This window comes from Meriones unguiculatus, chromosome 6 (genome assembly GCF_030254825.1).
Source record: "Meriones unguiculatus strain TT.TT164.6M chromosome 6, Bangor_MerUng_6.1, whole genome shotgun sequence".
NCBI lineage: Eukaryota > Metazoa > Chordata > Mammalia > Rodentia > Muridae > Meriones > Meriones unguiculatus.
This window is the reverse complement of record NC_083354.1, coordinates 13,805,300-13,820,066: the sequence shown is the minus strand read 5'-3', so window position 1 is coordinate 13,820,066 and position 14,767 is coordinate 13,805,300. Positions and strand designations below refer to the sequence as shown.

Genomic DNA, 14,767 nt, shown 5'->3' with positions numbered 1-14,767 from the left:
GGTTCCTGGGAGTCTGTGGGAGTGACCGTAGCTGAGACTCCTAGCAGTGGGTGTTAAGAAGCCTGCAGTCACCACCTCTTGTAGCCAGGTGGGACTTCCAGTGGAGGGAGGGGAACACCAGCCCCTCCATAAAGCCTTTGACCTGAAATTTGTCTTGCCTTAAAGAAGTGTAGGGAGTAGGATGGAGCAGAGATTGAGGGAATGGCAAATCAGTGACTGGCCCCGCTTGAGACCCACCCCAGGGAGAGAGCCAACCCTATCACTATTAATGATATTCTGCTGTACCTACAGACAGGAGCCTAGCATAACTGTCTTCTGAGAGGCTTCATCCAGCAGCTGATGGAAACAGATGCCGAGACCCACAGCCAAACAGTAGGCTGCACTCAGGGAATTTTGTGGAAGAGTTGGGGGAAGGATAGAGGGAGCTGAAGGGGTCAAGGGCACCACAAGTAGACCTAAAGAATAAACTAACCTGGGCCCACGGGGGCTCACAGAGACCAAGCCACTTCCTTCCTTTTTTCTTTTTTCTCAATTCTTTCAAACTTAATTTTTATTTTTACAATTTATTCATTTAATATTCGAATTAAATGAATAAATTGTAAAAATCTCTTCCTGGTCCCACACTCTCTTCCTTTCCCCCCCATCCCTTCCCTTAGTCTACTGAAAGGGGGAGTCCTCCTCTCCTGCCACCTGAGAGGTCCTCTGCTCAGATGTACCCAATAGGCAGTTAAGTCTCCACATGGGTTCCTGAGTAAGGGGAGCAGGGGCTGTCTGTGTTGCCTGTTCTTTGATCACTTCCCCCTGGCGATGCAACCTTGCCAGGCTGTGGAGGAAGAGGATTTAAGCAGTCCTGATGAGACTTAAGACAGATTTTTTATTTTATTTTTTTTCTGGGACAAGGTTTCTCGGTGTCACACCCTGGCTGTCCTGGAACTTTGTAGTCCAGGCTGGCCTCGAACTTACAGAGATCTGCCTGTCTCTGCCTCTCTGAACACTGGGATCAAAGGCGTGTGCCACCTTGCCCTGCTTTTGAGACATTTTTAAGTTGTTGTCCTCACTAGCCTGAAATTCACCATGTAGTTCAAGATAGCCTTAAACTTGCATCTGTCCTCCTTCCTTAGTCTCTCAAGCACTCAGGTTACCTGAGTATGCCACTACAGCTAGCTTCCCAAACACCAACAGCCATACAATATGGTTGTTTGGAAAGGTCTGCATCCTGTCAGAGCAGTGTCCTAAAAGGGAGGTTGAGAAATCTGTCAGTACCAAGGTTAATGTAATGTCTTGTGCAGGTGCGGGCTGAAATATTTTACTGCCCACAGATATTTCCTTTAAGCCCTCTGCAGTCTCAGATCTCTGCATTCAGTCACCCACTACCTTTTAATTCTCATTGCCCCACCTTTAAATGTACTGCTAAATCGTTTACATCTCTCTTTTACTAGGGAGTGTTGTCATTACAGGTTTGCAGAACTTCTTGTGGCCAGTACGTAGAATATCATTACATCACTGCTGCTCTGAAATCTCTGCTTGTACAGCTAAATCCAGATGTCATTTCCATTCAAGCCCAAGTCCATTACATCTGGGTCTCTATAAACAATGAAACCCAGGGCCAGGGAGTTGGTGAAGTACTTGTCATGTAAGCATAAGGCCCTGGGTTCAGATCTCTAGCACCTACATAAAAATCTAGGCCTTTAGCACATGCCTGTAATCCTAGCTCAAGGGAGGCAGAGTCAAGCAATTCCCTGGAGCTTGTTGGTCATTTATTTTTGATGAATTGATGAGTTCTAGGATCAGCTCGAGACCGTGTCTCCAAACAAAAGATGGAAAGCAATAGAGGAAGATCATATCTTGATTTACACACTTACACATACATGCATGTACACGTAAACACATACATGACTCAAGTCTAGCTGAGCATGGTGGTGCACACCTGTATTCTAGACGCTTGGTTAGTTGCAGCAGGGGGACCATAAATTCAAGGTCTGCCTGGTCTGTATAGCCAGTTAAGACCATCTTAGTGAGACTCTGCTTCCAACTAAAAAAGGGGATTGGGGACTAAGGCTCTAAGCTCAGTGATAGTGTCTGCTTAGCATTGGTTCAGTTGTCAGCACTGCCATCACTGCCAGGAAGGAAGGACAGAGAAGGAGAATAAGAGGTAGAGAGGGAGGAAGAGTTGATCTGGAGATGATTTGACGGGAAATGAGAATATAAGTGTAGGTCAGAGACGAGATAGAGTCTAGCACAATACAGTATGTCCCCTTAGCCACCTGGATCTAGCTTGTCCTACAATATGAAACCAAACATTAGAATGTAAGACTCTTCATTTGTTTATTCATTTACTTATTTACATTTTATGTGTGCATGCATGTGTGCAGGCATGTATGAATGCATATGCATGTGCATGCATGTGTGTGTGCAAGTGTGTAAGTGTGTGTGTGCTGTGTGTACGTATGTGTTGGGGATCAGGGGAAGTTCATGCCAAGTGTAACTCAGGGCAACTTGCAGGAATCATTTCTCTCCTTGTACCATGTAGGTTCCAGGAACTGCACTCAGGCTTAGTGCCAGGCACCTTACCTGCTGCGCCATTCACCAGCCCTGTATTCACATCTTAAAGGGTGATTCCTTCTTGGAGAGTCCAAGCAGACATCGCATATTGTTTCCCTGGGGTGTTAGTAAAATTTACGCACATTAACATATTCTTTTACTTTTTCTCAAAACTCCCTATCTGGCTTAGATATAGAGAACAACTAGTTGAGGCAATAGTTTTAGGACTTTGTGGTGATTATCATGCATTCTCATGGTATTGGGACTACTTGAGCCAAATGTGTGGGTAGTCAAGTACCATTTTCCATTAATCTCCATAAAAGAATGCGTTCAAACTTTAAATAACAAAGCGCGGTAACACATGCCTGTAATCTCAGCACTCTGAGAGGCAGAGGCAGGCAGATTGGTGTGAGCTCAAGACCAGCCTGGTCTACAAAGCAAGTTCAGGACAGTTAATGCTGTACAGAGAAACAAAACAAAAACTTAAATAACAATTTTTCTTCAACTTTTAAAATTAGCAACAAAACTTTTTTTCTCACAGAAAATTTTAGCTATGCAGTCTGTAAGTCATCTGTGGCTTCAGGCCACAAGCTTATTTTTCACCTCTCCACCAGAATGTTTCCTGAAGGGTGTCTAGGAAGTCACCAAGGCTTTGCAGATGATGAAACCACATGAAAGATTTTGATCACAAATGCTACCATAAAGAGATAGCTTTGCTGTTAAATTACCACTCTAGAACTTTGAAAATATGTAAATTTTTACCCCAAATTACAGTTACTATATAAAGCAAAGTCGGGTTTTAATTTTAGTTATTTTTTTCAGAGCATATTATTTATGTAATTTGGGAATGGTGGTGGTACTGGGGCTAACCTACTTTTCTATTCTAATTTTAAAAGTAAATGTCATGCAGGAGTGGTGTATACCTGTAATCACAATACTCAGGAGGCCTAAGCAGGAGGATTGTGAGGTCAAGGGCTGGGTTGTACAGCCTGGGCTGTGCAGTAAAATGCTGTCTCACAGACACAAACAACAAACAAATTTCGTATAGCCCAGAGCCCCTTTTGTTGCTGCTGTTTTGTTTTGTTTTGTTTTGTTTTGTTGTTTGTTTTGTTTGAAATAGGGTCCCAGGCTGGCCTCTTACTATGTAGCTGAGATTGACCTTGAATTTCTCATTCTTTTTTCCCCTTCCAATACTGGGATTATAGACATGCACCACCATACCTGGCTTAAGATGCCTTGTTAGTAAAATTAACTATAAGTAAAGTTATGATATGATATGTTTTACATATGATTGTTAAGTGTTTGATTTGCCAGCTTAAATTTCTTTGCTTTTGTCGTCTAGTTTGCCAGGGTTTGGATACCTGATCCCGAGGAAGTGTGGAAGTCAGCAGAGTTGCTCAGAGATTATAAGCCTGGAGATAAGGTGCTCCTGCTTCGCCTGGAGGAAGGGAAGGTGAGAACGTCTCATTCATTTCTTGTATTTAGCTTGAAGTGAAGGAGGGTGAAAGAATTTTACTATGATTTGCTTAATCCCAATTATAACATTAATTTTGAGTTAATCTAATATTGGTATTTACTATTTTGATAAAAATGATAATTTTTCTGCCCTACACTGAGGCCCATGAGAATAGGCCTCCATAGTTTTAGCTTATACATTTATTATGATTATCAAATTTGCCTTAATATCTAATTTTAATCCTAAATGTGTGCATGTATATTCATATTTTATGTTTGGGACAGCACTGCACTTATTTCCTAGTCATTAAGTACCAGTCTAAGATTTTATATTTGCCGAAACTTAATTATGTGGGAAATACTTACTAAGAAGCTAATACATGTGAAGTGTTTGCTAGCCAGCAGAAGACCTTACCACCAACTCTGTCTCTGACTAGCTGCATTCTGCATGAATGAACTCATCTTTGCACTACAGCTTTTAATCTGTCTGCTGCATTTGGCAGGGCATGTCACACTTTTTCTTAAACAAAACTTTGTGATACTAATTTTCTTTGAAGAATTTCTAGTCCCAGAGTTAAGTGCTCAGCCCTAAATGGGACATTTATATTACCCTCTCCAAGGCTCAAAGAACACTGAAGAAGAGGAAACAGAAAGAATGGAAGAGCTGGAGCATGTCAGGGTGGGAGGGGGGTTGCTGTGAAATGCAGTTTTCCTGACATGACATGGCTACTGTGCCTTGAACTTACAGCAGCAGTGGCTGCCGGCACAGGACTAGGCCCATTAAACATTCCAGCATGGATGGAGAAGGGGTCAGAAGGCCCCACCCACCCCTGCAGAGTTACAGGGAGTGAACAGTGGTGTGCCCAGTGCTAAGTTGCTCTTCCGTGAATACATAACCCCACCCATGCTCAGGCATGGTGCAGTGGCATAGCCCCCCTACTCCTGAATGTGCCCCAAGACATGAGAGTAGGAGGGGTTCCTTGGGAGGAGGAAAGGACTTAGCAGAAGAGGGAGGGCATCAGAAACAGGAGTAAGAGGGGGGGAATATGATCAAATTATGTTTGTGTGTGAAATCATAAAAATTTAAAAATAACTTTTAGTCTAAGCCAGATATAATGTCTCATTCCTGTATTCCTAGCATATTGGAGTCTGGGACAGGAAGATTTCAAGTTTGAGGCCAGCTTTGTCTATATAGTGAGATGTCATTTAAAAAACAGAACAAGGGCTGGTGAGATGGCTCAGCAGGGAAAAATGCTTGCCTCAAAACCTAATAATCAGAGTTCAGTCCTCAGGATCTACACTGTGGAAAGAGAAAACTGATTCCTGACAGTTGTCCTTTACCTGTGTATCATGACATGTGCACGTATGCATGTACATGTGCTCCCCATCACACAAATAAATAAATGTGATTTTAAAAAATTAAACAAAAACAGGAAAAATTATAACTGGACCAGGGAAACTGGATATAAATGCATATAATTTTAATAAATACGAAATAAAGTAAGAAGCACCAGGATTCTCAAGATTTCTACCCTAATTTGCTTTCCTGTTGCTATGATAAACACCATGACTAAAAATAATTTGGGGAGAAAAGGTATTATTTCAGCTTATAGCTTCTGTTACATTGTCAAGGGGAGCTGAGGTAGGAACTCAAGGCAGAGGCTTGGAGACAGGAACAAAAACAAGGAGCACAGAGGAATGCTGCCTACTGCCTTGCTCTGAGAGACAGCGTTACTGTGAGAGACAGCGTTACTGTCTGAAACAATCCACTAAGCTCCCCTTACAGCACTCAGACACTTTTTTAGTACAGATTTCCAAAGTCTTCCATATTCTTCCAAAGCCCCCAACATTGTCAGGTTCATCACAATGACAACCTGCTTTCTCATACCAATTTCTGTGTTAATTGCTGTTCTGTTGCCATGGAAAAACAAAAGGAATGAACAAACAAACAAAAGCACCATAACAGAAGCATCTTAGAGAAGGTAGGGTTTATTTGGGCTTAGAGTTCCAGCGGGGTAAGAATCTGTTATGGAAGGGCATAGCGGCAAGTGGCAGGCAGGCGGTTGCAGCAGGAAGCTGAGATCACATGTTTTACCACAAGCATGAAGCACAGAGAACAAACTAGAAATGGGAGGAGGCTCTGTGTACACTCTGAAAGCCCATCCTCAGTGGAATCTTCCTTCAGCCTCTGTCTGCTAAACCTCCCTCACCATGCCAGCTGAAGACCAGGTATTTAAATGCCTGAGCCTCTGAGGGACCTTTATCATTAAAACCAGCACAATGTCGAAACAAGTGTATATTTGTTTTCAAATAAATGACTCATACATTGAGAACTCACAGTGTATCAGGCATGATTCTGACTCCTTTTTTTTAATTTAACTTTTATTAATTACACTTTATTCATTTTGTATCCCCCCATAAGCCCCTCCCTCCTCCCCTCCCGATCCCACCCTCCCTTCCCTTTCTGCATGCATGCCCCTCCCCATTCTGACTCCTTTTGACAATTAAAAACAGACAAACAAACAAAAACAGTCTCACAGTATACCCCTGACTGGCCCACCTGGTCTCTTTGTAGACCATCCTGACCTGGTTCACCTTCCTCTGCCTCCCTTGTGCTAATGTTAGGGGGGGTCGTTTGAGACAATGTTTCTCTGTGTAAGCCTTGGCTGTCCTGGAACTTATTTTGTATACCAGGCTGGCCTTGAACTCACAGAGAGCCACCTGCTTCTGCTTCCCTGAGTGTTGGGATTAAAGACATGCACTACCATATCAGGCTCATGACAATTCTTTTAATCTTTACAATAATACTACAAAGTAGGGGTATTGCTAGTTCCATTTTATTTGATTTTCTATTTGTTGTTTGAAGGTAAGATTTCTTTTCACCCAGGCAGGCTTCAGTCCTGTCTGCACTTCCCAAGTGTTGTAATTACAAGTATTTACCATCATGTCTAGCTTTGCTGTTCCTGTTTTATAGATGAGGAAACTGAGGCTCAACGAGTTCGAGTGACTTCCTCAGGCTTATATATTATGGGAAAAAGTGTGATCTGACATGGGGAATTTTCTTTTGTGTTCTCTACTAGCAAACACTTTGCTGAGAACAGTAAAGGCTTCATAATTGCTATAAAGGAAGCATTAATATGGGCTGAGTTATTAGCCCATACGAGAAGGATTTTGTTTCAGTCTATGGAACAGGAAGGAGAGAGTAATTAGTTTTTAGATAGTATTGCTGTGTTTCCTAGGCTGGCCTTGAACTCCTAGGCTGAAGTAACCCTTCTGTGTTAGCTAAATGAGTAGCTAGCTAGCAAAGCCAACCTGCATGGTTTTATTCGAAAGCTAGATAGTTTGATCTAATAAAGAGAACAAGATACATAGAATCTTGCTAGTTGAAATATATTATGAATATTATACATATTAAAAGGTGATTAGAGTAGATATTTAGAAAGGTATGTATTTTGGTTCAACAGATGCATGTTATTAGCTATCAAAACTGTCAAAAGGCATGATTTGACATGATTTCCAGGAAGAGATGAACGTAATAGTACAGCCCAAGATATAATAAAAACAAACTAGAAAATAGATCAGAGGACTGTGTGATCAGAGTGGCTGAGTCAGGTAGACACCACACGGGGTATTTCATTTCAGGCACCTTGGTAAGCACGATCATAGACTAGAAAGGTGCACGCAGTAATGTTTATTTAAGAACAAACTGTTATTAGGATGGCAAGTGAAGATGGGATGCAAACCACACCATGGGGTACTTTTTACTAAAATGTTTGAACTTCGCTAGTATATTGGGAACAATTACAGCATTTTAGAATAAAAATAGTGGACTGACAGGGCTTGCTGTCAGTCCATATTTCACACTGTTGGGGGTAAACAGAAGAGGTGAATGAGATTCCTGACCCCAAACATGACATTGTAGGTAAAGAGGCAAGCAGAATATAGTGAGGGGAATGTAAAGCACTCAGATTGGAACAGTAAGGAAACAGGTATATTGAGGACTTTATCCTGTGAGGAAAAAAAAAAAAACAGAGGGAAAAGGCAGAAAGCATCATGTCTCTCCAGTATGGTAATCCATTCATATCTGATTTGAATATTTGACCTCTCTCTTCAGTGGTAATAAATAGCATGTTCTGCTGTGATTGAACTTATGTTTTCCCCTTTTCACTTGTCCTACACTAATTGTCTTTAATATGTAGTTGAGTGGCAACTTCCATAATTGGTGTTGTCAAAATGCCCCCTAAACCTATGATTTTATGATGCATAGGATTTCTTAAGTGTATTTTCACATTTAGTGTGCATGTATGCATGCTTGCCATGATACATATGTGGATGCGAGAGGACAACTTGAGGAGTAGAGATCAAACTCAGGCCACCTGTTTGGCTGCAAAAGCCTTTACCTGCTGAGCCATCTCACCAGCCCACATGCTACGTCTCAGTGTTTGGGGCTAGGCACCTCATTAATTTCTAATGGAAAGTATGAAGTATTGTTTCCAAATATGTGCGCACAGTGTGGCACATAATTTCAGGGGACTCTTGGGGGTTCAGAAATCTTAGAGATATTAGAGCATGCTAAGCATTGCATCTTTAAATTTTTACCGCAACTCTTTGAGCTATTTTCGTTATACTGTCTTCCAAATGAGAGATTTAATTTAAATAATGCATACGTAGCACAAGAAGTTAAGTGCCAGTATTAGGGGTTGGACCCAGGCTAGTCTTTAAGCTCTTGACCACTTTTATACTGTCTGTTATTTCCCATATGTAAAATGAAGTGGGGCTGTTTGCAAAACTCATCTAATGGATAAAATTTTTCTGGGTGAAAGTCTCTTGGTTCTGCTTTCTTTTCTTCAATAAAAATTATTTATCCTGGGGCTGGAAAGATGGCTCAGTGGTTAAGAGAGTGGTACTGCTCTTCCGGAGGATGGAGATGGGTGCCCTGCGCCTTCGCTGGGCAGCTTGTGCCTGTAATTGCAGCTTCTGGGAATCCGCTGTCCTCTTTAGACTTTGGACAACTGCATAATGTACACTACACACAGGCACGCCTGTAGTTAAATATGAAAATACAATTTTAAATTATCTTTGCAGCTTTATCCTGATGAAAAAGAAGCCACTCCTTGTTCGCTATTTTTACCAGTTTTTTTGGATAATGGAAAAATGACAGGAAATAAATACATTGAAAAGCCAAGAAACAAATCAGGAATAGAAAATAATCAAGTGCATAGGTCTGTTTCATGTCCGTTGTTACTAACACAGATGTTGTATCTCTGTCCTCAGGATTTGGAATACCGTCTAGATCCTAACACCAAGGAACTGCCTCACTTACGGAACCCTGACATACTTGTTGGAGAAAATGACCTCACAGCCCTCAGCTATCTTCACGAGCCTGCTGTGCTGCATAATCTCCGAGTTCGCTTCATTGACTCCAAACTTATTTATACGTATTGTGGTAAGTGCTTTGCTGATGAGCTGTAAGCTCTCTTTTGACGGGTGTTGTGATGGAAATGCACACAGGGAAAGCCAGCCGTGGTGAATTCCTCATACATGCAAAAATCCCTTCAAAGTTATCAGAAAAATTCACCAGTATTTACTAGCTGTTACTTTTCATGCCAGACAAAGTTGTTTGTGGATTTATATGATTTTGCTCAACTTAAAAAGCACAGGTCCACCAGGCAATGGTGGCAAACTCCTTTAGTCCCAGCACTCAGGAGACAGAGTGGGTGGATCTCTGTGAGTTAGAGGCCAGCCTGGTCTAAAGAGTGAGTTCCAGGACATCTAGAGCTGAAACACAGAAACCCTGCCTCGAAAAATCAAAACCAACCCAAACCAACCAACCAACCAACCAAAACAAAACCCAAATCCATCTGTGGGACACTCCTGTCCCAGTTATGTCAGATTCAGTGTTGAAGTTGCTAGATCTTTTTATTTCATAAAAGCCTGCTCTGTGAAGTGTAGATGTCCAAGGACTGGCGTTTGGTATAGGTTCAAGGTTAGTGCCACCTTTCTTCTCACTGACTTAGACTGACACCTCATGGTGAGTTGTCTCCTTCCTGCAGTGTTAGCTGCCAGCAGCTCAGTCCATGATGGTTTTCTCCGAAGTGAAGCTTGAGCATGTGTGTTTGTACATGGTCCTTCTCCCAGCCCCATCTGTCTTTGTTTTTCTCCGTTCTGTTTTGTTCTTATTTATTCCCTCCCACTTTTCTGGCTCTGTCTCTCTCTCTCATGGTCTTCCCTCTCTCCTACTAACCATGGCTCTTGTGAGGTCCAGATCTGCATGTTCCTTCACTCCCCCGTGTTCATGACCTATGCCATGCTTGTCATGTCTTCACTGTTGTCTGTTTAAACAGGTACAGACACCTTTCCTCTCAGAAAAATTTATATCTTATATATCTGTAATGATAACCTTTCCCCATTATCTAAATATTTTTACTTGTCTTCAGTAAGCGTTTAGATTTATTTTTGTAAGTGTTTTGTCTGCATGTATGTGTGCACACCACATGTGCACTGTACCAGATGCCCGTGGATGTCAAAGGAGGCATTAGATACCCTGGAACTGGAGTTAGAGATGGTTATGAACCACCATGTTGTGCTGGGAACCAAATCCAGGTCCCCTGCAAGAGCAGTGCTCTTAACCCCTGAGCCATCTTTCCAGCCCCTCAATATATATTTTTGCACATGTCACGTTTTTCGATGATTTTTTTAAAGACAGTGTCTCATGTAGCCAAGACTGTCTAGGAACTCATTATGTAGCTGACAATGACCTTGAACTTTTTTCCTCCACCTGTCTACACTTTCTTTGATATTCTTCAAAAACATGTGTTTTAGAATGTGACACAGCGCTTATGTAGAAGTACAATGATTCTAGTATACATCCTGTGTGTTTCTGTTTTCACTGTATGATTATCAGTGTGATACCTTTCTAAAAGAAAACCCTTCAGATAGATCTGATTATTTCACAGAATGAATTTCTAGAAATGAACTTTTAAAATTTTATTTTGTTATTTTTATGTATGGGGAGTGTGTGTGTCTGTGAACACATGGCTGTGAGCACTTGCAAGGCCTACAAGAAGATCTGATTCCTGGGAGTTACAGTGACAGGCAGTTATGAGCTGCCTGACATGGGTGCTAGGAGATGAACTCAGGTTCTCTGCAAGATTAGCAAGTTCTCTTTACCCCCAAGCCATCTCTCCGGCACTTTGAAAATATTTAAAACTTTCTTTTTGCCACAGTAGAGATCAGGCCCAGAGCTTCAGGGATGATTGATAAGTACACTGCTTTTGAGCTCCGTCCCTGTCCGAGTCATATTATTCTGAACAATCTAGTCCAGATTGGTTAGAACTATGTATAATATTTTAAAATGCCTAAGACTGTGCTATATTTTGATCTTTGAGCAATTCATTAGTTTAATGTAAACTAAATTGAAAGACGGTTTTGTGCTTATCTTACTAAGCTTCATGTGCCCATTAGGATATCATTGATTTCATTTTCTTTCTTACCCTCCTCCCCCCAGGAATAGTCCTAGTAGCTATAAATCCCTATGAACAGCTGCCTATTTATGGAGAAGACATTATTAATGCCTACAGTGGCCAGAACATGGGTGACATGGATCCTCACATCTTCGCAGTAGCTGAAGAGGCTTATAAACAAATGGCAAGGTTGGTGGGAACTTGTACTGTCATTTCCTAGCTCCTGTTAGATAAGAGAATTTATTCTTTGCTGTGTCATGGATAACTTAAAGAGAATAAGAACTTGTAAATAATTACTACCTAAGTTGCTTTGACCAGTTTGTTTCAGATTGTCTGGACTGTTAAAATATTAAAATCTCACATTTATAAATGGATTTATAGTTGTTGTTTTTTTAAATTGCCTTTGGAATCTCATCATGCTTCTATGACTAAGCAAGGACAGGTACTGCGTTTTATAGGTGAGAGAGTCAAGGTTTAGTCATGACATTAGTAATAAGTGACTTTCCTAATATCACTCAGCAAAGTAACAGATGGACTAAAAGAACTCTGAGCTGGAAAAATAGTCTGTATGACAGCAATTAAAAATACATGATAGGACATCAGTTATGTATGTATAAAGACCATCTGTGAAGTGTACCTGTATCACTCACATAGTCCTAACTGTTAGAGGGAAGAGAATGGGAAGTGAAAACACGTTCAAGATAAGATTATACTCTGAATAATAAGTGATGTGATGGGAGGGTGCGCGCAAAGGAAAAAAATAACTGAATTCTCAAGCTTAAAAGGGGAACTTGGCATAATACGATGTGGGGAATCCTCAGAACAGTTTGTAAAATATAAAGGAAACCAGCACTGTGAGGCTTTTATTTTCTCTTTTGCAACCAGTGTATGTTTTAGAGCCAAAGGGTGATAGAATTTAAGGATTATTTCAGTGAAAGATCCCATAGAAGTCATTATGCCCCTTTAATAATAACAGTGCTTCTAATAAGAGCTAAAATTAACTGTCTCCCTACAAGGCGCTATTAGTTACTTTTAATTTACTAAAAAAAAATTATTTTTGCAACAAGATTTTGAGTTTAGTGTTGGTATGGAGCTTCATTTTAAAATTGGTAAAACTGAGGCTTGGAGAAGTTGTATAGGTCTCATCAATAGGAAGCACATCTTTCAAATTCCAATTAGTCTGACACTAAAATATTAGGATGTTAAATATAAAATGACTACGTGAATTAGCAGCATATAATATGCTACATTATGCCCGAGACTCCTATAAAACAGCTATGAATATCCAAAGCTTAAAGCTTAACGTTGAGAAAATTCCATCTAGCGGTATATCTTCCTTTAAGCTAAACAGTGTCTGCCAGGACTTGACGTTTTTAGTTCTAGAGCTTTGCAGTGCAACGCTGGCACACTCAGTACAGCGTGAGACACACTTGTCAGAGAGGGATTCCCATGGACTGCTAGACTCTAAACTGATCTCTGAAGAAGCTGATCATACTTGAAAAATTACACAGCTCCTCAGAAAATACTTTCTTTGGCTCGAGGGGTCAAGGCAGGAGCCTTGCATATGTTAAGCACATTCTCAACCCAACACTGTTCTTAATTCTGAAAGCGTGTTTTTCTCATCCTTGTTGTGGCAACCCTCAAATGTCAGGAGATTCTGCCTGCCTCCTGGCACTCTCCTCATCCCACATGACATCCCCCGTGAGTCAGTCAGTATAATCTCTCCACTGAAGCTTGTTGGATTTTTTCCCCCTTTGCCTAGTTTTTTCTTGTAGATAGTTTGAAAATATGCTTCAGTTATTTAGATGTTTTTCGCATATTAATAAATCTGCACCCACAAAATCTGCTGCAGTCTCCAAGCACAGTGTGTTGCTTTGGCTTAGTCAGGAATCCGTGCTGCAAAATAATTTTTTACCTTTTTTTCCCTTAGCAAATAAACATGCCATCTTTCCCAGGTGTTAATCTTGGTGTATCACATCACGACTGTTCCTACAAACCCCTCATGTCTTTAGGGAAGATACAGTTCATCATTATTGACTGAAATTTTATAATCACAATCTAAAAACCAGTAGCAAACTAGGCAAAAGTTCCACCCCACAAACAAAGCCTGGTGAAGAATAAAAGTAAATAAAGCTTATGCTTGTCACCTATCGATAGGATTTTCAATTAAGCTGGTAGTGTTATTATAGCAATAGTATCTTTCCTGATACTGGCCATTACCAATGGGTAAGAACAATGCTCTCAGCAAAAATTGTGAAGGTTGTAGGCATATACATGTTTACAACCTATACTCAAAATGTTGTGGAAAGTATTAGAATGGGAAAATAGTGAGACAGAGCAGGTGGAAAGCTCCTGGATCTGAGTGATTCACAAGCAGGAACTCATTTTACTATGTGTGTAAATCGTATAGTAACTTTACAGTAACAAAATAGAGCGAGCAAGGGTAGAACTCAGGAGATGCGGCAGGAGGCTGGTCAGTGATCTGAGTGGGAAATGATGAGTTAGTTGAGGATCTTGATGAGGATGGTGAGGAGGGAATAGATTCTGGGTATATTTTTAAGATGGAATTGGGGGGAAAATGTGCTGCTGCAGGGTAAGAGAGAAGTGGAGTTAGGATGACAACAAGGATTTGTTCTGAGAGATAGAAGGTGAGCAGTTTCCTTTCTCAAGATGAAGAGGAAGATATGTGGTGGAGTGAGAGCTAACGTCAGCTTATTAATTTATCTTATGTGCATGAGAATTTTACCTGCATGTACGTATGTGCAGCATGTTAGTGTAGTGCCTGAGGAGGCCAGAAAAGAGCCTGGTGGCGAGTGCCTTCATCTGTTGAGCCATCATGATAGCCCTGCTTTAGGTGTTCTAGTTAGAAATGGCTGTGCCCCATCTGAATTCTAAACATGCTCCTTAGAGGACAGTGCCCTCGTGAAATACTGCCGCCCTCTTAAATTTAGTGGGCCTGATAATGTCTAGAAGAGAAAAGACAAATGGAGTGCAGGATGTTTTTTCTCTGTATTCCTTTTCTTATATTTTACTGAATGGTTTTTTCAGTGTTTATTTTATGTGGGGTGTGTGTGTATGTGTGTGTGTTGGCACAGAGGAAAACTCATGGGAGTCAGTTCTCTGCCTATCATGTGAATCTTAAGGATGGAACTCAGTTCATCAGGCTCAGTTCTAAGCCAAGGCTAAGTTCCTTACCTGCTGAGTCATCTCCCTGTCTCCCTGTTTTCCTTTACCAAAATCACTGTATTATGTTCCTTAAAACATCAAAATGTACTTTTGTTTCCTTATAACTATGTGATATGGTATTG

The 14,767-nt window shown here is 40.9% G+C and overlaps 1 protein-coding gene across 4 annotated transcripts in view; it reads left to right on the top strand.

The window, feature by feature from the left end:
* Positions 1-14,767, top strand: part of Myo5a (myosin VA) — a 157,286-nt gene that overhangs the window by 39,993 nt on the left and 102,526 nt on the right. For all 4 annotated transcript variants that reach the window (XM_060384753.1, XM_060384752.1, XM_060384751.1 and 1 more), the window contains exons 2-4: positions 3,884-3,994; positions 9,271-9,442; positions 11,504-11,648. In XM_060384753.1, the coding sequence (XP_060240736.1) occupies positions 3,884-3,994; positions 9,271-9,442; positions 11,504-11,648 (428 nt within the window). The remainder of the gene's footprint in view (positions 1-3,883; positions 3,995-9,270; positions 9,443-11,503; positions 11,649-14,767) is intronic.